Source organism: Carassius carassius, chromosome 26 (assembly GCF_963082965.1).
Source record: "Carassius carassius chromosome 26, fCarCar2.1, whole genome shotgun sequence".
Classification (NCBI taxonomy): Eukaryota; Metazoa; Chordata; class Actinopteri; order Cypriniformes; family Cyprinidae; genus Carassius; species Carassius carassius.
The window spans coordinates 4675523-4702744 of NC_081780.1; the positions used below are offsets into that span (position 1 = coordinate 4675523).

The 27222-nt window shown below is 36.1% G+C and overlaps 1 protein-coding gene across 2 annotated transcripts in view; it reads right to left on the reverse strand.

Annotated features, from left to right (window-relative positions):
- Positions 1 to 220: 220 nt before the first annotated feature.
- cdk17 (cyclin dependent kinase 17) overlaps positions 221 to 27222 on the reverse strand; it is a 57129-nt gene continuing 30127 nt past the window's right edge. The window contains exons 2-17 of one of the 2 annotated variants that reach the window (XM_059510779.1): positions 25649 to 25797; positions 16472 to 16636; positions 12330 to 12463; positions 9985 to 10110; positions 8352 to 8408; positions 7116 to 7230; positions 6902 to 6996; positions 6758 to 6820; positions 6498 to 6621; positions 5582 to 5702; positions 5405 to 5502; positions 4336 to 4441; positions 3943 to 3985; positions 3667 to 3757; positions 3512 to 3589; positions 221 to 1840 (exon numbers count right to left, since the gene is read on the reverse strand). In XM_059510779.1, coding sequence (XP_059366762.1) covers positions 1803 to 1840; positions 3512 to 3589; positions 3667 to 3757; positions 3943 to 3985; positions 4336 to 4441; positions 5405 to 5502; positions 5582 to 5702; positions 6498 to 6621; positions 6758 to 6820; positions 6902 to 6996; positions 7116 to 7230; positions 8352 to 8408; positions 9985 to 10110; positions 12330 to 12463; positions 16472 to 16636; positions 25649 to 25775 — 1581 coding nt within the window. In that variant the 5' untranslated portion in view covers positions 25776 to 25797 and the 3' untranslated portion in view covers positions 221 to 1802. The remainder of the gene's footprint in view (positions 1841 to 3511; positions 3590 to 3666; positions 3758 to 3942; positions 3986 to 4335; positions 4442 to 5404; positions 5503 to 5581; positions 5703 to 6497; positions 6622 to 6757; positions 6821 to 6901; positions 6997 to 7115; positions 7231 to 8351; positions 8409 to 9984; positions 10111 to 12329; positions 12464 to 16471; positions 16637 to 25648; positions 25798 to 27222) is intronic. The other variant, XM_059510780.1, reaches the window with a different exon arrangement.

The window sequence follows — 27222 nt, forward strand, 5'->3', positions numbered from 1 at the left end:
ATATATATATATATATATATATATATATATATATATATATATTTTTTTTTTTTTTTTTTGCTTTTCAAGAGTCAAGAAAATGTGCCTTGTGTGTGAGTTTTTTTTAATAAAAAAAACTCACAACGCAACTTTCCCGCGTCTGAACAAACACCTTGCATTTGTGGATGAAATGCACACAGATACACACACAAATATAATAAACAGACGACAGAGAGTTCGCTGTATGAAACAGACCATGTTTACTTCACTGATTAAGAGAAATAAATATCTGCAGTACAAAGAGTTAAACGGTCAATTCAGCCGACAGCTGGGACTGAGAGCGTCAGTGTTTCACGGAGGCGGAGCTTACAGGACACCACGCACTCCATGCGTCACGTATATACACGCAATCACGCACACACTCACGCACGCATCTCCAGAAAACAATTAACATCTGTCAGTTTAAAAAAAAAAAAAAAGTTATCTAAAATCTGTTTGATATCTTATGCGTTCTTCATGTTTATAAATGCTGGGGAAAAGAAACATTGGTCCAACGCTGCTGTCAAAAAGTTTTTTTTTTTTTTTTTTTTTGTTATTACATTTTTCTTTTATACACACAATATCGTTTTCTCTTCTGAATAAAATCAAGCACAAATGTGGGACAGTCGAACTCCATGCCACATTAACATACCATTATTCACAGAAGGGTCAATATGTAACATAAAAAAAAAAAATCTCTTAATACTGTTAATGAAACTAGCTCATCTTCATAGCCATCGCTTGCATTGAGCCTTTCAAGTGGCTCTGTACAGTTACAGTTCTCCATTTTCACACATACAACCTTACTTTCTCACTCTTTTACAAGCGTCGCATACACTCGGAAGCTACAGAGGAGCTCTATTAATAGAAGAAACTGGTTTTGATGATCCATCAGGAGCTCCAAAGGTCAAAGAAAGAATTAAAAACACATCTGGCATACAAGCACTTCAGTTCCAATAGGATCACTCTGAATGAATGCAAAGGGAGAGATGGTCCGGTTCTCAGTTCAAAACCGTGAGGTCACAAAGTTCCTGCTGGTCCAGTGTTAGTTTTTTCCACCCTCGTTTTGCAAGTCCACCTGGTCGAGATGGTCCCTGGTTCACGTGACGCTGCCTTTGAGGAACAAATTCACTTTTTTCTTGAAATGATACGTTAAAATTTGAGGTTTTGGAATGAATGTTTTGAGTCTGTCGCTCGGTTTGAAGCACAATCCCCATGCCAGAAAACCAAAAACAAAGTCAAAACACTCGTATAGGCATTCATTCCTCCTCTGTAAAACAACACAATGACAGACGGACAGCTGCGATATCAACATTATATTTCAACAGAATTATAATCGTTCTTTTAAAACAAAACAAAAACATGGGACTGATGTGTCCACGAGGGGCACCCCGAGAGTGAGGAAGTTACGTAGAGACAGTAGTCAATTAGCAGCAAAACAACCCCTCCGTCAATAAATATATACACGTTCACACACTCGCACACCCTAAGCATCACACAGGGGAAGGGCGTCCAGACGAGTGGCCGATGGGCGCTCTGGCTCAAGGCTGCATGCTGGATGGTGGGACACTGGGGGGGGATTCGACAGGTTAGGCCGATCCCCTTCACCACGCATGCAGACGCAACAAACACCCCTCTCTCTGTGAGCGAGGGGGGACTAAGTCTGTTAGTCTTTACAACAGTCACGGAGACTAAGAGCTGTCGAACTGATCCGTCAAGTGTGTGTGTGTGTGTGTGTGTGTTAGAGTGTGAGAGCGATGGGCAAGAGTGTGAGGGAACGCAGCTTAAAACAGCATGCTCTGCCGTCTGTTCTTGCTGTTGCCTGTGAGGAGAGAGACAGAAGGATGAGAGTGAAAAGGAGCAAAAGGAGGAAAAGGAGTCTTATAATGAATAATTTTAAATATTCAGTGAATAAATGTATTAGCTTTATATAGAGGAGAGAACACGGTGTACCAGTTTACAAAAGATTTTTTTTAAATGACATATAATTTAAAATATATATTTAGTTATAAATTATATTAGTTATATTATTAGAGCAGAAAACAAGGAGTATGCCATGACGATAATATTTCATTTATATTTTTGTTATAATGTAAAAAATTTTTGTTATAAAATATATTAGTAATATTACTAGGGAGAGAATAAAGTGTGCAAGGTTACAAAATATTTCAAATATTTTAAATATATAATTTAAATACATATTTAGTTCTATTGTTAGAGGACAGACCACGGTGTACAAGCAAACAAAATAATGCTTTTTTTATTTATATAATTAACTTTAAAAGGTACACTATGTAACAATTTATTAAGTTTACAGAACTATAATGAGCGAGTACATCATGATTTAGAAAATATATTTAGTTATTATTACCCAATAATTACATTAATATATAAGAGCACAAAGTATTAGAAGTTACAAAATAATGTTTTTAAAAAACCATAAATTGTTTTTATATGTATAAAATGTATTATTAATTAAAGTAATAAATATATTTATAAAATATTTTTGGAATATTTAGAAAATTGTATTAAATATTATGAATAATAAACTATTTTCTAATACTTTAAAAATATTTAATTTATTGTAATATAACATTCATTATATGTACACTCATAATAAACCATATGATAAATCAAATAAAATAGAAATTTAATTTAATTTATAGGCTCAGTCGTACATCAATCAAACTGTTGACACGCGCGCTGTTCGGTCAGGTTAATGGCCACGAAAAAGAGAAGATGCACTTTTAATAGCGAATGGACCGCAGCATACCCTTGATTAAGACCTGTAGATGGCGAAGCAGAGAGAGCTTTTTTTCTGTTGTAGAACCTTTGGGTGATATTTTGGGTCAGGTAGTGTCTTAATCTTTTTGTCGGTGGGTTTAAAAAGAAATATAGGCAATATATTACAGAATGCTTGAAATGTCTACTTTTAAACTAAAATATTCAAACCAAAATAAATAGGCTACTCTCTGATAATGTAATCCATATGAAATGTGCATTTCTCTCTGGCTTTCATGGCGAGTCCTTCATCTTAGCAGTGACACAGAAAACACCAGTTTATTACTAAACAATTAAATGTCTCCTTGCTAATTTAGACACATGCATAATCATTACTTTAACCAGTTCTTTGTGGCAAGCCTTATGTGTGCGGTCATAACGCTTATTATGCTGTAGGCTAAAGCCTATTTAAGTAATTCTATTAATATAAAGGGGCGACGCATTTACTACTTTTAAAAAATGCGGGTCAGGAAGCGGGTCGGGGAAAATATTTTATTTTCATTTTTTTGCGGTCCGAGTTGCGGGCGGGTTAGTTAAAAACATCGGTCGGGTGCGAGTTATTAATACATTGACCCGCGCATCACTGATAGCTATTGGTCTACACGATCAATGCCACCTAGTGTCAGTTCCCAAAACTACGGACACTGACCCATACTGACTGACTACTATCAGAGTATCTGAACAAAAATACAAGTAGAAAACAAACACACACCTGTCTCTGGGTACGAAGAGTTCCGGTAACCGGGGTCCCTCTGAAGCTGCACTTCCTTCAGTGTAAATATGGATATGCCTGCACAAGCACAGCATATCATGAGAATGAGGACATATGAGTGATTATGTAATTTGTGTGTGTGTAAAGATCCTCACTTTCTGGCAGTGTGTGCACACGCATGCCCAGACTCTTGAAGTAGGAGTGTTTCATTGATTCATCTGCAGAGATCCTCTTCTTGGACTCATACTATAGATAAAAAAATAAATAAAGGATGAAAGCCTTGTTAGACTGATAAAGGGAAGTTTAAGTTATCATAATGCTTTAAAAGGGTTAATGGGAAAATAAGAGTGTTCAAGATAAAGAGACGGAAAAACATTTACAATTGTTTGCGTGTGTATTTAACGCAATCCATTGTTCTGGCACATTCTTACCCTTAGAAAGGACAATAACAGCTCTATTCCTTCAGTATCCAACCTGTAGATGGGAAGGGAGGAGAGTGAGAGAGATGTGACCGGCAGGTTGACAAATTAGACTGGCATCCGTAAAAGAGGAAGCAAACGGCCTCAGAAATTCCACAGGATATCCTGCTTTACTGGCACGCACACGGCTTTCTAACATACACCAGAACACACACACACAAAAATTCCCACAGCAGCATCCGCACACTCACACACAGGCTTTGAGGTCATGGTCATTTGCTCTGTGTGGCAAGACAAACACACTGAAGCTGCCGCACAGACACTGAGCACACAAACTCATCACAAACACACACTGCATGAAACAGCAAAGCAGCAGCTGGAGAGACACAGATAGAGCGCAGGTACCTGGGTGCATGATTGATGAAGGGCTGAGGCTTGTATTTGGGGAAGTTGTAGGATTTGAACTCTTCGATTGACGAGATGCCGGGCCAGTTGTCCTCTGTAGGTGTACCTGTTTCACACAAAGCCAAAACATCCATTCAACACTTATACATTCTAAAATGAACAGTTTCTTTTGTAACGTGTATATATATATATAGTGCATATTTAAATTATATTATAAAATAACATGCTGCACAACTTCATGAATTAAAAAATGTTTATCATGGAAGAGGTGTAGTACAGCATGTATAAATTTACTTAATGTTAATATTTTAAATAACGTCATAGATATTGCAGAAGATCCAATCTCTAGCAAAAGAAATATGTGATAATGAAATTTTTTTTTTTTACAAAATTCCCATAAAAGTTTATGCTCTCAAGGATTTCCACAACTTTACCACGACTTAAAACAGAAATCTCTATTTCTAAGCAGTGGAAATTCCATAAATTGCTTAAAATATGATTTACATATATGCATTTAACAGATGCGTTTATTTAAAACAAGTTTAATGAAAGGTATTTTTAACCTTTTTTAATCAGTTCATGCCTTCCCTGGGAATCAAACCCATGACCATGGCATTGTTAAAATCATGCAGCACTGTTTTGAGCTACAGTTTATATATTTTTTTATATTGCTTAAAACCTCCTTTCCAGGTCATTTTTTTTCTGTGATATTTCCACACTGCAGGATGCACAGTGAAACACATCAGGTGAGGGTTTCAACTGAACTGTGATAACCTACCATGTGATCTCACTGTTTCCATGCAGCATGTGCGTGTGTGTGTGTGTGTGTGTGTGTGTGTGGACAGCAAGCATGGCAGCTCAGATGGTTGCAGTTTGTTTTTAAAGCAGGTGAGAAGCACTTCTGAGACTGAACACCATGACACATCTGGTGTGAGAATGTGTGTGTGTGTTTAATGTCGTAATGTCTGGAGTTGAAGTGTGTGTTTCATCACACAGGCTCTGAATTGAATCATTTAGTTGGAAAGCTGGGCGTGAGTGAGTGTGTGTGGGTGAGTGTGTGTTCGCTCACCCAGTAATCTGAAGATTAGATGCAGCTCATCTTCAACGGTAGATCCTGGGAACAGCGGCCGACCTGCAGCCATTTCATAAAATATACATCCAACACCCCTGAGGCAGAGAAAGAGACAGAGACGATAAGACAGAGCATACAGGACAGGACTGAATGTAAATGTGAAACATCACTCACCACATATCGATCTGTGTGGAGTACTCGGAGGATCCCAGTAGTACATCAGGAGGTCTGTACCATAAGGTCACCACCTCATTAGAGTACGTCTTAGTGGGAACCGACTTGGCTCGTGCCAGACCTACAAACAAAAAAACATGTATTTTTACACTTAAATTTTTTTAATATATATAGTGAATGAATCATATACATTTTATGAATAAAAAAAATTTGAAAAATGCATATAACAATTTTTATGAAAAATGAATAAAATGATATAAAGTTAAATGCATATTTTGAACATATACATATTATAATATAAAAAAATACATAAAAGACAACATATAAAGTTCACAAAATATATACTAAACTAAAGTATATAGTATAATATACTATACTAAAATTTACATTTCGTCCCCTTGGAATTATATGGTTCTATCTGCATTCCGAGTATTTTGAGATATTGAGCTTCAAAGTTTTTGTGTTCCATTCGACTGTGTAGATAGAAACTTATTGTTTTTTAAATAAAAAGTCCCATAATGTACACAACAAAATCTATCACATAATGTAAATACGTTGACACAGAATAAGAATATGTGAATAACTCAATTTTGACAAAAATGTCAGATAGAACCTTATAATTCCAAGGGGACGATTTGAAATATTACACTTGGTATGTATGTTGAATAAATAATAATAAAGTTGATATAAAGTGAAAAGCGGTTTGTGAATGTTAATGCTTAGACTTTATCGGGAGTGTTAATGTGAGCGCATCAGTTGAGGCGTGTGATGATGCGATAAAATAAATCAATTAATGCATTAATGCAATAAGCCCAGCCCTAATATGTATATATATATATATATATATATATATACATATATATATATATATATATATGTATATATATATATATATATAGCTTAGTGCTAAACATACCAAAGTCTGCCAGTTTGAGTTCACCCCTCTCATTGATGAGCAGGTTCTGTGGTTTCAGGTCCCGGTGCAGGACCTTGCGTCTGTGGCAGTACGCCAGTCCTCTCAAGATCTGGAACAGGAAAATCTAGAACCACACATGGACTACAGGTTAGATGACCAGAAACAATGTTTCATGTGTTGCATTGCACTAATACCAACAAACCGACAGTTTATGTTTTGTTAAATCCATTTGGTGTAGAATAAACAGACACGGGACAGACCTTAACGTTGTGCATGCTCATGATGTTTCCACAATCATCCATGTACTGCTTCAGATCCTTATCCTGCAGGAAGCCATCACAGAACAAATACATAAATAAACGAATGGATCAGAAAGAGAGGAGCAGCATGAGAAGTTCACTCACCAGATACTCAAAGACCAGAGTAAGGGATTTGTCTGTGTGGACAATATCATGAAGCGTGACGATGTTGGCGTGCTTTAAATCCTTCAGTAATGACACTGAAAGAGAGAAAATGGCAGGATAAATTCAGGGCACTATAGACATGAATATCTTGGCATCCAAAGGGCTTTTGAGGAGAGATGAAGAGAAAAAAGACACAAAGAGAAAGATTCCTCACCCTCTCTGATAGCTGTGCATGGAGCGCCCTCCTCATGCTCCAATCGGATCTCTTTCAGAGCTACTAGGTTGTCCGTCAGTTTGCTCCGCCCCTTGAAAACGGTGGCATACGTCCCCTTTAATACAATTATAGCAATGATTAGATTTCAGAAAGCAAAAAGTCACTAGGTATGTAACAAAAGATTAATCATTTACTGACAAGTATCATGCAATGTTATTGTAGTAAAATGAATGAATAAATGAATTACATCCCTTTTGTAGATAAAAAAAAAAAAACAATACTCTGAAACATAACAGTCACACAAGTTTTACACTAGGAATGCATGTAATGGATTAATAATTTCCTGACAAGAATCAACTAATGCTATTGGTTAAAAATAAAGTCAAATCTATCCCAAATAAATAAATAAATGTAAACTTAAAATAATTTTTGTATAATCACACAAGTTTCATGCTAGGGATGCAGTAAGATAAATAAATATTGTGTCCCTACTGTACAATAAAAAATTTAAAATAAAGAAATAAATAGTACTTGGAAAAATTTGTGTGATTTAGTGCTGTCAAATTGATTAATTGCGATTAATCACATCAAAATTTTGTGTGATTTAGTGCTGTCAAATTGATTAATTGCGATTAATCACATAAAAAATAAAAGTTTGTGTTGACATAATATATGTGTGTGTAGTGTGTATATTTATATATATAACATAAATATATATAATATATAAATATATATTACATATATTTCTTAAAAACAAAAATATTTATTTGGGATGTGATTTATCATGATTAATCGATTTGACAGCACAAAAAAAAAATTCAGCACTCTAGTTTTACACTAGAAATGTATTTAATTGATTAATTATTCACTGACAAGGATCAAACTTTTTTTTTAATAAAAAAAACTAAAGTAAAATATTAAGTATAAAAATAAATAAATAAAAAAAACAATAGTATTTTGAAATATATCTTATGTACAGTAAAGATTGGCATCAATGACAACGATCATCTCAATGACCCCCTTATTAATGAACATGTTCAGTTATGGGATAAACACATAGGCAGAAAGAGCTGCAAACAGAGTATTCTTATAATGGTATCAGTTAATAAAAACTTCTGTGTGATGTGTAAGTCCAGGACTTCTGTTGTATCATCCACCGAATCATTAATCACTTTTAAATGCACTTTTCTGACAGGGCAAAATACTGATGAAAGGTCAGGACTAGGCTCATCGTACCTCTCCCAACTTGTCCAGTTTGATGTAGGTCTCCAGTTTCCCAAAGCCGATTTCTGACTATAAAAAGAGAGAAGGAGAGAGATTGCTTCATTAATGCGATCTGGTTAATGCTGAACAGGCCTGCATGTGTTCAACAGACCTTATCAGTGAGAAACACGTGTCTCTGATATCTGCAGCCCAAATTATTTCCCAGACAAAGCTATTAATCACACACAGTATTCAGACTGCCATGGACACCAGGGGGCACCAGAATGCCAACATAAACCCCTTCTCCTTTACACACACATTGAGGGTTCGACGTGGGGACGAGATAGACGGATGGCAGCTAAGAACAATGGATGCCAAGAAGCCCAGACGCAAAAGCAGGGGTTTTTTCACATGCTAAACCCTCTATGTATGCGGCCAACAGACAAAGAACATGGTATTTGTCTTTGTACTCCACTGAGAGTACGACACAATGTGTGACACTGGGTTTCTCGTCCACAGGCCGGGTTTATCTGCAGCAGTCCGTGTTGTTTTGAAAAGCTTGCTGTGGACTCAATAACTACAGCTGACATAATCTTTTATCTTAAACAGCTCAGCTAAAAATATCCTTACTCACTCTCATGCCATTCCAAACCAATTTCTTTTAATCATGGAGCAAATCATTCAAAACTCTTCTTTGCATACAATAAAGCATGTACCATGAGTTTTCCACCTGCAAAAAAAGCACTTTAAAAGTTGCATGTTTGGCGTGTGCACTATTTCTATTCCCATATATTCTAGTCTCAAAGGCATGATATGATAGTTTTGTGCGAGCTATTCTCTGTTCTTCTCAAATCTAATTCGATTAGATCGCATTTCGTTAACAATCGTGACCCACAATGTCATTGCACAGCTTCTGAAAACGTACAATATACTGCAGTGCAAAAGCTGTATGGACTTCATTAAAAAAATCAAGACATTTCTTTGTGCAAAACACATTTTTATATTTTTAATTCGATGTAAATGTTATTTTTAAACGGTATATATATATATAATTATTTTTGAATCTTTACATTTTGTGTGTAATATGACCTGGATGCAATCGAAGAGATTCAACCATGTCTGTTTGGCAGAAAAATGCAAATGCAAATACAAAAGCATTACAAGCTTTGATTAACATATATTAGCAACACCGGCGTTTGACTGACTGTGGTTATTGTATGATTTCATTGCACTGATGGCTAAAAACATCTTAGACGTGTGCAAAAACTGGATTTGGTACAAAATGAGGGTGGTTAAATCCTGATATTTTCAAATGACCCATCCTTTAAATGTATAATAAAACACACTATTATGCATTTCACAGACAACACTTGATTGTAAAATACATTATGGTTCAAAAGTTTGAGGTCTGTTGTTTCATTTATTTATTTAGTTTTTATATTTATTTTAGAAAAAGTGAAAACTAATATTCTAAAATATTATTAAAATTTAAATGTACGATTTTCTATTTTAAAATACTTCAAAATATATTTTATTTGTGTGACAAGTTAAAATGAACAGTTTTTAATTGAAATAGATTTTTTGGTAACATTACTAATGTCTCTCCTGTCACTTTTGATCTATATACATAATCTATAATTCAGGGGGTTTATTCATGCAAACTCACCAGCGAGGCTCGACGTGACCGTCGGCTGAGGGGTTGGTCAAACGGAGGGCTGCTCAGCTGCAGTTTTTCCAGGTAACCGTCAGGAATCCTGATATCAGCAGGCAAAGACAAGCGTTTATTCAGGTCCTGAGAATTAAATCACACACACATATGCAAGCAAATCAGTCACGAGGGACGAAATTAGCTCAGTTCTTATCAAAGTAGGAATCAGATTAATAATTGATGCTTGGTGACTATTCATTTGGTGTGTCTCGTCTGAGAGCAATGTGTGTGTGCTTGTTTTAAATAAGATAGCGTGACTTCATAAAGCTGTTCTCAAACCAGAGCATTAGCATCTTCCATAAATAACCCTCCATCATGCTCTGAATCTCCTGCATTTACATCTCTCTCTCTCGCATGACTTTTTTCTCCACCCACAGGCTACTTTTAAATCCACGCGCAGCATGTTATAATCTCACTGCGCAGCACAAGAAAAACTTTTTCATAACATAAACTTCAGCACATTAATCTTTAAATTAAGCACATTTACCCACACAATTCTCATCACTTTAATGCAAGATCAAATCATTTGTGCCAATTTTTAAAAGTGTTTAGACAAGATGATTTTCATAACTGTCCCAGCAATGAGAATCTAATGAGAATCAATGAATTTGAACAAAAAAGTAAAACACTCAAATGCATGACAGAATATTGAGAAGGAAAAAAAAAAAAAAAAACATATAAATAATAATAAGTAAATAAAGAATAATAATAAAAAAAACTTTAAACTCTTAGTAAATTATGCATTATTACAAGCAAACATTATATCTAAGCCTTGGTAATTAATTTTATTTATTTATTTTTTATTAAAAAGGTTAAACCAATCAAAATGAGCATAAATTCTATAACTACAAGCTTCAAATGGATAAATAATTTTATTATTCAATATGATTTATTTATAAATTTAATTATAATGTACATTATTTATATATTTTTTTCTATATGTTGCAGTAAGGAGATGTTGGTGGTAAAACTAAAATCAAAAAGACTGAAAATAATTAGCAAATGTCACAAAATCATAATAGTAGAATACATCCAACAAATTTATTTTTTCCCCCTGTTAATTATGAAATGTTTTAATGTGACCTGACACCTCTTCATGAGATTTACCTGTGGATTGTTAAATGATCTCTACACATCTATTGGCTTTTAAACTGTGCATGTAGCTGCAGTAACCCAATTCATACAGCAGGAGGCAAAAGAACCCCGGAGACAGAGAGAGGGAGGAACACATGGCCAAATAACCAGTTTGGACTGAGGTTTGCAATTAAAACCCCAGAATAAGAAGCTTTACAAGCTTTATGTAGCAAGAGTGTGACGTGAATGTCTTGATGCATTCAGGTTAATTCTGATTTTTTAAAAAGTAGTCTATTTCAAAATCCTCTAACAGTGTTATTCAAACTGTACTACAGAGAGAAAAAGAGAAAGTGGAAATGGAAGGAGTGAGAAAAAAAAGAAAAAAATTGGACGAATCCCTTCCTTTCAGATCCTTGTGTGCGGTAAGACAGAAAGCCAGTTATTAATATCAAACAGCAGCCCAACCTCGACAGACAGACACAGATATATATGATTTGAAAATCACAGTTTGATACAGTACGAAGCAAATGCGACGCCTGTTTACAGTGATTTTTCTGTACTCAAAGGAAATGAAAAAGCCACATGACGCATCATAATCGCAGCCAATCAGAACATATTTGATGTTCAATACATAGTTTTAACGAGTGGGATTTACGACCAATGAGAATTCACAATGGGCGGGACTATGTATTTTATTATTTTGGACCAATGAGAATTCACAATGGGCGGGACTATGTATTTTATTAGCCTAGACATAGAAACAAAATCTTACTGACAAAAAAGAAACCAAAGATCTTGATTTACGAAATGTTCTGTTATTTGTTGTGGTTGTGGCTGGTTAAGACGAAAACTAGTCAAAGATCTCAAATCTTCAAAACCTTTTAACGTTTAACACCTGAGAGTTCTCGAACTGCAGTTCCTCTTATAACATCTGCACCTGCCCACAAAACCTCAACGTTTCTTAAGATCATCTCAGCAAGGAGAAAGGGGAAGAGAAAAGCCGAACTAACAGGACGTGGGAGAAAATAGGAAAGGATGAGAAAGAAAACACACCAGAGGAATCCCTCCACCTACCCAAGGCCAAAAATAAAGCTTTCAGTAGTGACACATCACCCAGTCTGAAGCTTTCAGGGTAACACACGCACGCTTTCTGCCTCCTGTGAATAAGTGAGTGTGTGTGGCAGGTTTGTGCAGCTGATTCATTTATGGCCACACACGTTCTGTCTTACCTCCATGGATATGCGCCGGTGACTTCTGGAGCGGAGACACACACCGGTGGGCGATTGCACTTCGTCCGAGGACGTCCCTGAGGCCTGATCGCTCTCTCCATCCGAACCCATCTTCAGATTCTCATGAACAATGTCTGCGAGAGACGAAGAGGAGGTTAGAAAATGAAAATGTGAGATATATGTGGTGCGAGGTGCTTCTGGTCTAACTGATGAGCTATGGAAAGGGTTTCTGGGAGGTTTTATTAGCACATATACTCGTACATGCAGTAGCTGAATCCTAATACTTACAATACTTCCCTTATGCTTACACTAATACCCAATAAAAGAATGGAAGTTTGATCATATTTTTTCATTACATCTTTTATACTGAATTTAATTTATACTGAAAAAATTTATAAAAAATATTATATAATTAAATTCAATTTATTTTTGGATATTTGGATATTTATATTTGGCTTTTCAAAAGGTAATGAGAAATAATAATTAAAAAAAAATTGGGCTTAACTAAATTTAAATGAAGGGGTGTCATTATTATTATTATTATTATTATTATATTTAAAATGATTAAAAATTATTATTTAAATAAAAACATTTTAACTTCACAATTTGACAAATAAATAAAATAATTTAATATTTTAAATGTATATGTAATATTTTTAATAGTTTAATTCAAGGTGGAAATTTTATTTAAACGTGTAAAAAAAGTATTTAAAATCAAATGATAATTATATTATCATTTTAAAAACAAGTAACTTACTTTAAGAAAGCATTTACCAATCGTTTTCATAAACTAAATTTGATTCTGATTACATTGCAAAATTCTTAAAAACAAAACAGCCATCAAAAAGGCAAATGTTGACTGATTTTAGGCATAAGATGCACTTTAAGGACATTACTATTACATTATCTTATGGTTAAAATAAGTTAAAAAGTACATGTGAAATTCTGTTTTAATATACTATGGTTTGGGACACACTAATCTGTAAACAGACAGTGATTCGGGATTCAGTTTAATGTGTGTGTGTTTGTGTGTGTGTGTGCTATAAATACAGCATTTGATTCTTCCATCAGTGAAAGACCTTATTCATCCTTTTCCATTTAAACACACGCACACACACAGTGTACATAAAGCGACATATGCACAGCACATCAAGCTAAACGTCTGTTAATAATTTTCCTGCAGTTCTTGATATTCATGAAAACCAGTCAACCATAACACTGACACACATCCTCTGTTCAAATTCATCTGTCACCTATAAACAAGAAAAGTGTGAAGGGATATGCACTGTCCCATGTGCTTTTTGTTTATACAGCACTTGTCTGTTAACTATGTCCTCAACTCTTCTCTTATTACATAAAAGTTCGATCCAGCTTATCTGAGCTGGCCTATGGGCCAAATCATGATGTAATCAGGGTTTAAAAACCACATGCACATTCACAAATTGAAAACCAGCGGCCGGGAATTAAGAGTCCTGTCCAGTCAACACGTGTTCATGTACATGTGCTTGTGCATGGAGTCTTTTAGTACTTGGAAAAGGGGCTGCCTAAAAGCAATGGAAAATAAAAGCTTTTCCGGAAGAAAAGAGATTATATTACCGCATAAAAGAGAGCTGGGAACTAGAAAAAAAGTCTAAAGGTGTGGTTGTGTGGGCTGTGTAGATATATGGCAGGCTGTTTGCTGCTGTAAGGCCCCCTCCTCCCTCACCTCATAAGGAGGAGTCCCCCAAGGGTGACATATCGGCCCGCTCTTTTATCTGGCAGAGGCAGTAAAAAGTATCTAACCTGAGGGCCATCCATTACGGCACAGCAGTCTGCTGTCTGCCCGCTCGGATATCTTCAGACCAGAGGGAGAGAAGTGAATGTTTATGCCAAAACCACAAGAAAACCTCATTAGCTACCATTACTGAAATGTGAACAAAAAAAAAAAAAAGTGTACTATTGGTATTAGGGTTGGGTGATGTCTACAAATTTGGCATCGGATGATGTCTACAGTGAAACATGACGACGCCCAAAGCTATAGAATAAGAATAGAAAATATTAAATGAAATCATTTGGGGGAATTAATAGAAATAAAGTCAGTGCAAAAAATCTTAGGCATCATGGTTTATATGCAGAATAAAAGTTCTTGGTATTTCTTTTATATTTTGACCTTGGGGTGAAACGTGACCTGGACATATCTTATTAGAGAGACATGAGGAGAGATCCAGTTTCATGACTAGTAACCGCTGTGGCCTCATTTCTGCATCCCTTCAACACCAATGAAGTCTTTTGAAACAGCCAGATGGTGTGTGTGATGAAGTGTGAAAGCGTGTGTAGTCGTAGGTAATGTGCCCTATTTTTTTTTTTTTTATTAAATCCAACATACTGTGAGGTAACGAGTCACTCTGTCAAATCACGCCATTTCCCTCGGTTCACTCTCTCTTTCCTGACTTTCATCTCCTTCCACGTCCTCCTCTCAACATCAGAAGCGCTGTGCTCTTTCATTCCGTCAAGCCCGAGACAAGCTCACTTGTAATTTTGATGCGTGTCATCTGTCTGCCTCACCCCATCTCTCTGTCTTCTGCTCTCCTCCACCCATCTTTTAAACACTAATGCTGGGAAAGTCTAGAATGCGAAGTGTTCTACTTTTCCAAGTGTGGCACGGAATAATCCTGCAAGAACGAAAGTGGGTCAAACTCTAATAAACTCCAGACTGTCTTTGACTTGGAATGCGTCCTATTCAAGGAAACTCTAGATGATCACCTAACGCATTTACATCACAGCTTACAAATTCCACAAACGGTGCCAAATAAACAAACAGCCGCTCACTGACATTACTGTGTAAGGATAAGAATGCAGGAATGGGGGCCGGACATGTCTGGACTTGTGTCTGAGATGCTGGTAAATAACAGCCTCATGTATGAGAAGCACCAAACACACACTCACTCTGAGAGAAGCCGGACGGAACCGTTCAACTGTGACACACACTTCTTGTTCGATCGCCTACCACCAACCTTCTCCTGACTCACTTCCTGCCAGTGTGTATGTGTGTGTGTGTGTGTGTGTGAACACCCACTCGCGCAGTTGCACACATGCACACCGGGGTTAGACATGACTGCTCCCATGACGACAGGGAGATAAGGTTGAGCGACTCACATTCATCGCATAGCAAGATTTTGCAGAGCTGAATTTTTGACTCATGACCGATCCTTTAATATAACTAAAAAAAATTTGAGAGAAGAACTGCTCGCTGGCAGTCAAACTGAAATAACCAATAAAGTGAAAGTGGGCGTGGTCTTGGCAAATTTGGGATTGGTTGTAGGTGAGTGCGACTTGAGTCATTCACAAGCTTCAGATGTGCTTCATCCACACCATGATCCTTAAAAAGGATCCATCATTAACCAACCCAGAGGATTGAGCCAAATATTTAAAACATTAACCCTCAGTTTCACAGATAAGGCTAAAGAGTAGTTCTACACCAAAATGTAAATCTGAGCTGTTTCAACTGAAAGAAACTTGAACTGACTGATCTGAAAATATATCAGTGCCTTCGTTTTTTATCTTAAGATGCACAACAGTAATGCTTTTTTCTATGGCATGTTTATAAAAATTACTTAAATGTCCTAATTGAACTATGGCCTAATCCTGGCTTAGGCTAAGCCCTATCTATGAAACCGGGCCTAATACTAATACATACTTAGAACAATTATTTTAAAAAGTAAACAATGACAGGGAAGTATAATATTAATATTCTTTTCTGTTTATTTCAATATTTCTTTATTTTCTAAAAAAAAAATAAATAAATAATAATAATAATAATAAATAATATTCTAATTCTATAATATTTTGTTCAAATTATTAACATAAACATTAATAATAATAACTAAAAATATTATCATTATTTTAATCGTTGTTCATCCGGATTTTTTTTTAAGATTATTAATACTAAAATTATTATATTAACAAATATTAAATGTAATTATGATTAATGTAATAAAAAAATATATTAAAATATAAAACTTTTGTTGTTTTGAGAAGTCCAATGCAATGGATTGAATTTTGTCTTTTTAAAGAATCATGTTTAATGCTGAATACTTCTGAATAGGTCTTTAAATGAAGGCTCCTCAAAACAGCCTGCAAGTGTGTTATGATTGGCCACTCACCGAGACGGCTGCCGTTTCGAGGCATGGCCATGAAGGACCCCAAACTGCCCCCGATGACACTGTGCGGTCGGCGCAGGGGAGGTTTCTTAAAGGAGCCCGTGTACTGGTGCAAAAACGAGTGCATGCTGTGGGAGGAGGGCGGCCGGCCATTCCGCACAATGGGCTCTGAAATAACAACAAGACCTCCATCAATACACACACAAAACATCAGTGTAATTGCATGAACAGATTTATATCCTCATAAGTGCAAAGCAGCCAATACTTCATTAAAAGTATTACTTTACTACATGAGGTTATGCTGAGGTCAAAGACAAGCTACAGCAATTAAAAGGAAACTGCCAACTTTCTAGAAACTGGTGACGTCTTGACATAATCACCCATATCTTTCACTTTCCATCAAGCTGAGTGATGCTGGGAAGGCAACACCTGCTGTGCTTTTCACTTTTAATCGAAAGACAAGCCAATCATCGCAAAGGTGTTGCTATAGCAACATTTAAACCAATAGGAAAGCAGCTGTTGATACTGGAGCCACTTGAGCCAAATCAACACAAGGCATGACAAAGCATCAATCAAACAAACTTAAGTTTTAATCAAAAAAGGGAGTTTATTATTAAATAGCTGTCGATATGACAACACATTATTAACCAATAGAACCACTGCTGACACTTGACACACATGTGCCTTTCAAATAAAATATACACTACATATATTAACTTTAATCAACGACTGTAGAGGTTATATGACCATCGCACTGTGTGTGTGTGTGTGTGTGTGTGTGTGTGTGCGCGCACCTGTCCTTCCCACCTGTTTTTGCTCATACCACCTGTCCGGTCAACCAACCCCTCCTTGAGCTCACACACACACCCATACACACACACATGAAAAAAAACACACACAGCACCGCAGTGGTACTGCATTACATAAGGAGATAACGAGCTGCTCCCTGGGACATTGTAATCTAAAAGTCATTCTACCGCAGCATGCTCAGATCTAGAACAACACAAACAGTGAGGCTCTCCGTCTCTAAACAACCCAAGCTAAAATGTCTTTCTTAAACAGTATTTCACCCACAGAATGTTCTATTAAATTGCATCCACCTAGGTCAAAATTGATTCCTTGGTCAAAAAGCACTAACATTCTGATCACTTGATAATAGGGCTGTGAATCTTTGGCAAGGCAGCGATTCGATTCGATTACGATTCATAGGTTTTCGATTCGATTCAAGAACGATTTTTGCAAATTTAGAACGATTCAATTCGATTCGATTCACAATTAAATTCGATTCGATTATAACGATTCTATTCTGCATTCTTTAAGTGCATTCACGGGATTATTTAAATGCTTCTACTAAATTCTTTAAATGCTTAGTCAGGGGGCAAATTACAGTAGCATTTATGTTTAGAGAACCATAGGTTAGAAAAAAAAAAAAAAACTTTTTTCCATTGTTAAATGCTAGTTTAATGATGCGACATGGCATACGTAAAAATGTATGTAAGCCAAGTTTTTAAAAAAGAGCTTAAAGAGTATTATGTATAAGCTAACATTTTGTCACACCAGGGGCGTAGCCATAATTTCAGAAGTGACAGAAATGTCAAATACAATCATTTTATGTATGTAGCCTATATAATAATAATAATTATTATTATTATTATTATTATTATTTTTTTACAAGGAATTATCTTCTTTTTTAATTACCTGTAATAAATCAAATAGACTGCTGGACAATAATCAATCATTTGTAATCGATATTTTTTTCCTAATGGCAATTTTATGATTGTTTTATATACTAGGCTACATTTAATTAGCAATTATTTACATTTTCTGCACAGAATAAGGTAGAAAATATACTTTATAGTTTCTGTACTGTAATAAATGTCAATTAGCACTGCATCATTCATAAATTGTTTGTGGGGTTTTTGTTGTTTTGTTTCATCAGTTCATTCTGCTTTTATTCAGTTTAGCTGCAGATATAGCCTGGCCCGTCTATGAGACGCTTCTCTTTCAGTGTGAAAACGTCTTCATCTCTATTTAACTTTTCCTCTCCATCAGCGAATGATTCTGAGAGAAAACGTGGCAGATGTCTGTTTGCTAATGAAACAAACGCTACTTTCATGCATCTGATTATCAGATAAATCTCGCGCTCTTATTTCAAGGTCGTTGTTAATGCTGTGGTTAATTTTAAAAGTTTCCTTCGTATATTCGGTTCATCCGCATTGTTTAAAAACATTTATCATTCAATGGATCTGTGCGTATGATTTAGACACTTACATTTCTGCTCCGTCCATGCAATAAATACAGCTGTCGACGCGGCACCGGTAACTCCGTCGGTAAGATGCAGAGAGCCATTGACAAACTACAGAAAAGTAAAACTACTGGCCACGAGTCCTATAGCTCACACGTCAGCTGCGTCAGAGACGAACGGAGCGCGAGCGCAATCCTGTGACAGTCTCAGGCGGTAAACAATGGAGCGCGTGAAGGACAGATAAGAGGCACGATTCACGAACACTCTTCAAGGTCTCCATTAATTCGTGCGTGTAGTAATTTAATGTGTATACATTTTGAAAGCATTGAATCGCTATAGAAATCGCGATTCATTCGATTCTTAGCATTTTGAATCGATTGCTGTCCAAGATCGGTGATTCACGATTCAAAAATCATGTTTCAAGATCGATGCATATGAATCGACAGGGTTTGTAATCGATGCATCGAGAAAACGAATGAATCGTTACACCCCTACTTGATAATGGTACCAACAGGTCTACAGGCTCCTTAATAGAAACTATATACATATACATATATATACACATATATAGTTTCTATTAGGGAACCTGTAGACCTGTTGGTACCATTATCAAGTGATCAGGATGTTAGTGCTTTTTGACCAAGGAATCAATTTTGACCTAGGAAAAACAAAAACAAAACAAAACAAAAACAAAACAGGCAGGCTTGATTTTATTCTTTGGGATTTGTTGTTAAGTGGTAAAGTCAAAATGAAGTTGTTCACAAACCATTTTACTTATAACGTGACTGAAAATAAGAAGAGACAAACAGTACAAAACCAAACCAAAACAAAACCTCAAATAACACTGAAACAACACCTATACAAAAACAAAAATTTAGGTTTGATTTTTTTCTTTTGGAGGGGAACTAGGGTTTGATGATGTCAACAAAAAAGGAAAGTCAAAATAAAAATATGTAGATCAATAGCCCAATTCGGATTCCATGTACTCTGTTTTGATGCCCGAGCATGAAATGCTGACGGTGTTGTATCTTCATTTATTCAAAAAGAGCGCTCTCTTTTTCACTGTGGTTGCTCTCTCTCGGTCTCTCATATCTTCCCACACCACAGCTGTGTCTCTCATTACAACAGGCCTTTCAACCTGCTTACTAAGGACAATCCAACCAAACACACACACACACCTGGCACAGGTGTGATCCACCCGAGCCCATGTGGTAAGGTCCCACTCACGGCCAGCTGTGCACAGGGACTTTATTTCCATACAAGCATCATGGAAACTCTGGAATGTTCCCCAGCTAATTTTCAGCAGGTCTGGCCGTGACGATATGTCACGCTGTCAGATGAAGGAAGGTCCTGCTGACCGACACCATCAGAGGGTGCAATTACGACAAAATAGTGGAATCTGGATAGACGTGTGCTATTTTTCACACTACTGAGAACATACTGTCGTTTTACAGTGCATAAGTATATAAAATGGAAACTCTATGCCTATCCATCTTGTTGCTAAGCAACAGCACTCCTGAGGAAAATATTTCACGTCAGCAGAAACTCTTGGGCCCAAAGCGAGGATGGGTCTACGGTTGCCGTGCCTACAGTCTCCGGTGACGGGCTCTTAGGGGTCTTTGTGCAGCACCCTGAATGCCAAAATGAACACAAGCAGACATAAACTCACTCTCTTTCTTCCTTACTGAGATGGAGCGTGTTTCAGGGAGTGTAGGGGAACTACTAAGCACAAAACCACACACATGACTCTAAAGATTAAGTTTAGCATAGCAGATGGTGCACATGACTGTCCTGTTCTGGCAGCACCAGACCACAAACATGAAAAAACAAAGACTTGCTGAAATTTAAGGAAGCAGTACAGAAAAACAACTGTGCGTCTATCCTCTTTTTTGGTGGTTCAATCCCCGGCTCCACCTGACCAAGTGTCGATGTGTCCTTGAGCAAGACACCTAACCCCAGCTGCTCCTGACGAGCTGGATGGCGCCTTGAATGACTGACACCGCAGTCGGTGTGTGAATGAGTGTGTGAATGGGTGAATGTGAGGCAACTTGTAAAGCTCTTTGGATGGCCATGTGGTCTGTTGAAAGCGCTATATAAATGCAGTCCATTTACCATTTAAGTGTGATAAATATATAATGATTTAAAGAAAATATGTGCATTGGCATTGCATTTGCTTGGCTCAAACCACCAATAACGACAAGGTTGATCCATCCTAATGATATCCCAGCATGATCTCTGTGCGATTGGAAGCCAAAGTTTAACACTTGCCTATTGGAGGTTGCTTTAATCCGGAATCCAAAAATATAACAATATTAAGTGTTATTATTATTGGGGCGGCAGTGGCTCAGTGGTTCATGTAGGTTGTCTACAAACCAGAAGCTTGGTGGTTCAATCCCCGGCTCCACCTGACCAAGTGTCGAGGTGTCCTTGAGCAAGACACCTAACCCCAGCTGCTCCCGACGAGCTGGATGGCGCCTTGAATGGCTGACACCGCAGTCGGTGTGTGAATGGGTGAATGTGAGGCAACTTGTAAAGCTCTTTGGATGGCCATGTGGTCTGTTGAAAGCGCTATATAAATGCAGTCCATTTACCATTATTAATATTAACAACTAAATAATAGTAAATAAAGCATTTTAATACAATAACAAAAACAACATATTAATATATTATCATGAAACACAAACACACACATACCACACACATATTAAATATTTATAAAATAAATTTTATATATTTTTCAGTTATTAAAAATGTTACTAATAAAAAAAATATATTATACTGTTATATAAAAATAAAAGTTATTAAAAGTGTCACTATGTAAATGTTAATGTATAAAATGCAGAAAGTGGTAATTAGAAAAGACCTATTACTTTCTATGGGGACAATAAAGAATGTTTTGTGTGTGTGTGTGTGTGTGTGTGTACTATCTTGCACACATGAACATACACACACACACACACACACACACACACATATGCTTTCTCCAAGCTAAACTGTGCCTGCTGCATCTGACATCTTGCTGACTTCATCCATAACTGGACATTAAAAAGTTAGATCTTAAAAATGTGATGTGAAACCTAAAAGCAGTGTGTAATTTTCTTCACATTAAAGAGACGGAAACATTCATTCATCTGCTCTCGTTTCCATATTGCATAGACATCTTTCCTGAGGGCAAAGTGAGACTATAAATCAAATGGCTCACTTAATGTAAAATTAACACAGAACTTATAAATCTTTAAATTAAATAATGATTATTTCAGATGTCCCAACAAACCTAGTGAAAAATACATCTCCAACATTATTTTCAAATAAAAGTTATTTATTTAAAGTAACGATTATTTTACACCCATCACAGTGCATAATACTTCTCTGAACGTTTTTCCAGATGGGCTACAGCAGCTGAGGATTCACCCTGACCGAGATGAAGCTGGCAGAAGTTAGAAACCCTTGCTAATATGTGGATTAAAGGAAAGAGTAGAGAGTGGTATAAGTTCCTTACGTAATGGCAGGGTCTTCATAAAACATTCATAAGTCTGTCTAAAAAAATGGCTGGGTCAACAGCACTGCCATTCCTCACATTCAACACACAGCCCTAAAAACATCCACACTGTCAATGTGCATGCAGAGCTGAGTGGGCAAGTTTAGACTGCTGTGCACTCGCACTGGTGAAAGAAAAAAAGAATAAATACAACCCCTGCATTCTCTGGATGCTAGTGTTAGTGTTTAGGGCATAAGAGAGAGAGGATGTTTTTACTGCGGTCAGACCAATGTCCACACAGTAATAAATGTTACTAGCTGCAATGCATCAGGACATGCAGATAAGGCCTTGTTCATTCAGATATAAAGATGAACACATACACAGACTCTGTGCCAACCCTACTAAGCTGTCTCGATATCTACATATACGGCTAATGTCTAAGGCCCCATTTACACTAGTGCATTTTCGTTTTAAAATGCATAACTTTTGCTTTTGTACTTTTGCTAATTTTACACTACTCAGCGTTTTCCATGTTTGAAAACGGAGACTTTTGAAAATACTGGTGATCCCCGTTTTCGTTTGAAAACTCCGGGTTTTCCGGGTTCATGTGTAAATGGACCAAAATGGAGACTTGAAAATGATGGCGTGGCTGCCCACATGATCTCTGCTTTTCCTTGACGTATGTGGGTGTATTTGTTTAAGCATGACTCACAATCGACATATGTTCATGTTTCATTTTGATTTAACCTAGTGGTAGACAAACATATCGCCAATGGCAATATATTGGCCAATATTTGCTCATATTTTTTAATTAAAAATGTTATATATATATATATATATATATATAGTTAATTTCCTCATTTTTCCAATTATTTTTATAAATGTTATTTTACATAATATTTATATAAATGATTGCATAAATTCAATTTAATTGCAGATAGTAGATACTGGCATCAACCATAAAAAAAATAATCAACCACTAGTTTAATCTGTGGTAAATAGGTTGCACTGGTAAATATTCTGGGACTGTGTGCATTTCTACCTATATTTTGGTCAAAGTGAGAAATCCAATAACACAGCATAATTCTGATGCCTACAATGTGATTTAATGCATCTATAATGCTTAAAAATGCTGCAATTAGTAACTATTTTAAGCTAATCTGTATGAATTCGTATGATCTTAATCGCATGTTTTTTTTCCTGATCTGCTTACATCCCACTGACGGTTAGGTTTAGGGGCAAAACTGTTTTTGTGTGACTCAAATTGTACAAAATCATACGAAATCACCTTGTAGTTGCTTCTTCTCACGAGGTTGGGATCAGGTTGGGATTGATTCAGTTCATTACATGAAGTTCATGCTCAGATGTAAATGGCAAGCTCACCCTCAGCTGAATGTGTCCTCTTTCAAGAGTGATTTTCGATTCAGCAACAAGGCCTGAACTCAGTTACCCTACATACAAGCAAATTTTTACCACATTTCCCAATTGCATTAAAACCCTCCCTCATAGGTGCTCCAAGTCTGGGCTGAAATGGCCAAGGTAGTTGAATCTGTACTTTCAATAAATGTGGTTATTGTTTTACCTCAGTCAAGCACTCAATACACCCAGCCGGTGCGCCGGGGATGGAAGGCAAGCAGGACTGCACTGGAACTCAAACCACACTGGCTTCCAGTTTACACAGAGTCTCATAGTACAGTCTGAATCAGTTTGTCTGATTCTAGTTTATCCGTCAGGTCAGCCCGAAAGCAAAGGAGCTCATTTAGCCCATCTCTCACAAGCTGTCACATGCTCCCTTCCTCTCATTCTTCTCACAGGGGTGTCATTGCTGTTAAGTAATTACTAGCTAGCTGAACATACAAGAGTGAAGAGAAGAAAAAGCACTTTGAGGAAGAGGACAGGGAGATTCTTCTCAACTGAAATTGCATTGCTTCAGGCATTCAGGTTGACTGGAAGCATAACAGCAGACTCTTTCACATCAGTCCTGGCTCAGCACTGTTGATGGTCAAATAAAATGGTGCAGGCTTCAGTTATGACAGATCAGAATGACAGGTTTTCAACGCAGCTTGAAATGGTTGTGTCAGGGTGACTGACGCGAGCTAATGTGGTCAATACAGACAACCCAGAGAAAATAAAATACTCTGGGTGTAAATACTGTGAGCAAAAAAAGAGACAACGAAAAGTTAAGACATTAAGACAAGCTCGTTTTCTTTAAATAAAACAAAAATCCTGGTTACAGTAAGACACAATTTTTATTACTTTTCGTTGTTTTTAATACGTTTATAGAACTTCTATTAATTTTTTTTTTTTTCAGTTTTAGTAATTTTAGTATACCAAGTTAAACTAAATAAATATTAGGAATGTTGCCTTTGAAACTAGCTGAAATATTTTCTTTAACAAAAGTTTTATATATTTTATTTCAGTTAAAATTTAATTTCAAGTAACCCTGAATAGTACAGACACAAGACAAACAATGTATTAACAGGATTTTAAGGTGGGAGGGGGAAAAACACAAAAAAACTACACTGTCAAGACAACAATGTTTTAAAAACCTAAAAGAACAGTAAAATTAATGGAATGTAAACACTGATTTAAACAGCTTTAAAAAACAAAACAAAAAGTATCCTCTAAATATTTTCCTCATTAACTAGCATTTTAAGTGACTCAGTTTTATTTCCCAAAATTATTTAGTGTTAATAATCATTATGCAATCAGCAAACAGTTGACTGAGCTTAACTTGCACTCCTTTAACATAAAAAAGGGAGAATAAAGTCTCCAAAGGGTATAGAGAAGTGGTAAGAGTTCACAAAAACACAAGCTTCTCATTTCTGTTTTAAGCACCCCAGAATGACTTGACTTGTCAAAGAAACTTATACTGAAACTGAAGTAGTTATGAAACAACTAAGTACACGTTCTAAGTTATTTTAAGGGATTCGATTAAATGCCCAGGATCTATATCTTTCAAAAAGAAACACAAGTCACTACCCAAGTGCAAATCTCAGAGGTCAGGTCAAAGCAAACACAAAGACGTCTTTCACATATCTGCAAGAATGCAGAATATTTGTCTTTAAATATTAGTGTAGTGATATACAGTATGTTGAGGGAGCAATATATAAGTGAAATAAAGATGAAAATGTGAAAAAAATGAATGTTGAACGCATGCAAAAAAGGTTTTCTACACTGCAGTGGTGTGTGACATCATATAAATAGACTTTAATCAATTAGTTTTGTTAGAAAATCTAATAATCAGTTTACAGAGCCCCTGCGACCAAGTCGTAACACAGGAGGTCCTTTTTCCGCTCCCATGGACCTCTTCCAGGTTTCCAGAGCTCTTGTTCCACAAGCTAATCAAAGTTCTAATAAATCAGCCTCTAATCTGAGCTACTTAACATTAACAGTGACCCTGCACACACAATATAGACACAGCAAATAACAGGAAAGGTACAGCGCACACACTCACCGCTGTCCTTGCTGCTGTTCTCCTCGATGGTCATCTGTTCGGCCAGCTCCGAGAGCGATTCATCGATCGTCTGGCTTCCACGCAGAGTGAGCGACAAACGTCTCTTAAACCTCTTCATCCTCTCCATGGGCCCCTGAGGCAGGGGGGGCCTGCAGGACAGACACACACACACACACACACAGCGTTAATCATCAGCAGCCTGTGAATATCTGTGGGTCATGCAGTGTGCAAAAAATCCTTTTCATTAAAAACTGAATTTATTACTTTATTATTAAGTTCTGTGGCATTGAGGGTTGACGCTATGATGTGTGTATTTCTGACTAATTTTTAAGGACAAAGTGACCAACAAAACAAAAAAAGGACAATGTGTTTCATTAATCATGCCTTTGTTCATTTCTACAAATCCAAAAAGATTCAGAGTATTTAGAATTGGTTTAGGCTATCGCATGTCAATAATAATAATGATCTTACATTAAATTTAAATGAGAGTTTTGTGGCTTTCATTGCATGTCAATTCAAATTTACTGTACTTCTCTTCCAGGAAAACAGACCAAAATACTGATGACTCAACTAGTAAACGCAGACATATGCCAATAAAATACTAGAAAGAGAACATTCCATCCCCCAGATGCTAGTCTCCGATTAGCTGATTAAAGAAAAATTATGGCTTGCTGGTGCATCTTCGGCAGTCATAACCCTCATACCTTCTCATTTACTTTTCCAACCAACAATTGCTCGAATGAATGAACTTTGAATGAGATTTGATTGCTTTCAGTGTGGTTTTAAATTAAGAGTCCTTCACTAACTTCCTGTTTCAAAAGGGGAAAAATGCTTGTCAAACCATTTCATAGGGTCTTAAATATATACTGACTAACAGGAAGGCCTCATTTAGGGGGGTGTGTGTGTGTGTTAGTAAGTTTCTGTGGGATAGTTTTTTAAACTACACAGCAGGCCAATTAAACTTGCATGTGACATGCACAAATAATTAAAAAAAACTCCACATTAATAATCCAAAGGCTTTTAATCAAATATTCATGAGACTGTATTTTGTTTTTATAGGCACTTCAATACATGGTTGTGCATTTTTAAAACACACACTCCCATAATTCCCTTTACACCAATGCATTTTCTAAATATAAAATGACACCGGGTCTATTAACAGTAAAAGACATAAAAAAATGTAAAATGTAAAACAAATAATTGTAATAATTTATGACTGAATGAGGGTTTTAAGTCAAATGTACAAATGAGATTGCTAAAATAAATCTCAGATATTATTTATACACACATTTATTTATAATAATATATTTTAAAACAACAATAAAAATCTTAAAATATACATTTCTGATTGAATGAAAGTTAAAGGCAAAGGTTTAAATGTAAAAACAGTATTATATAAAATATAAATTTAATTTTAATAAAATATAAAGTATATTAATATAATATAATAATATATTTTTTTAATAAAAGTATTCAAATGGTATATAAAATAAGTAATTTGAAAAGAAAACATGCATAATAAATTTAAATGAACAAATGCCAATTAGGGCTGTGCAAATAATCTAATGTGATTT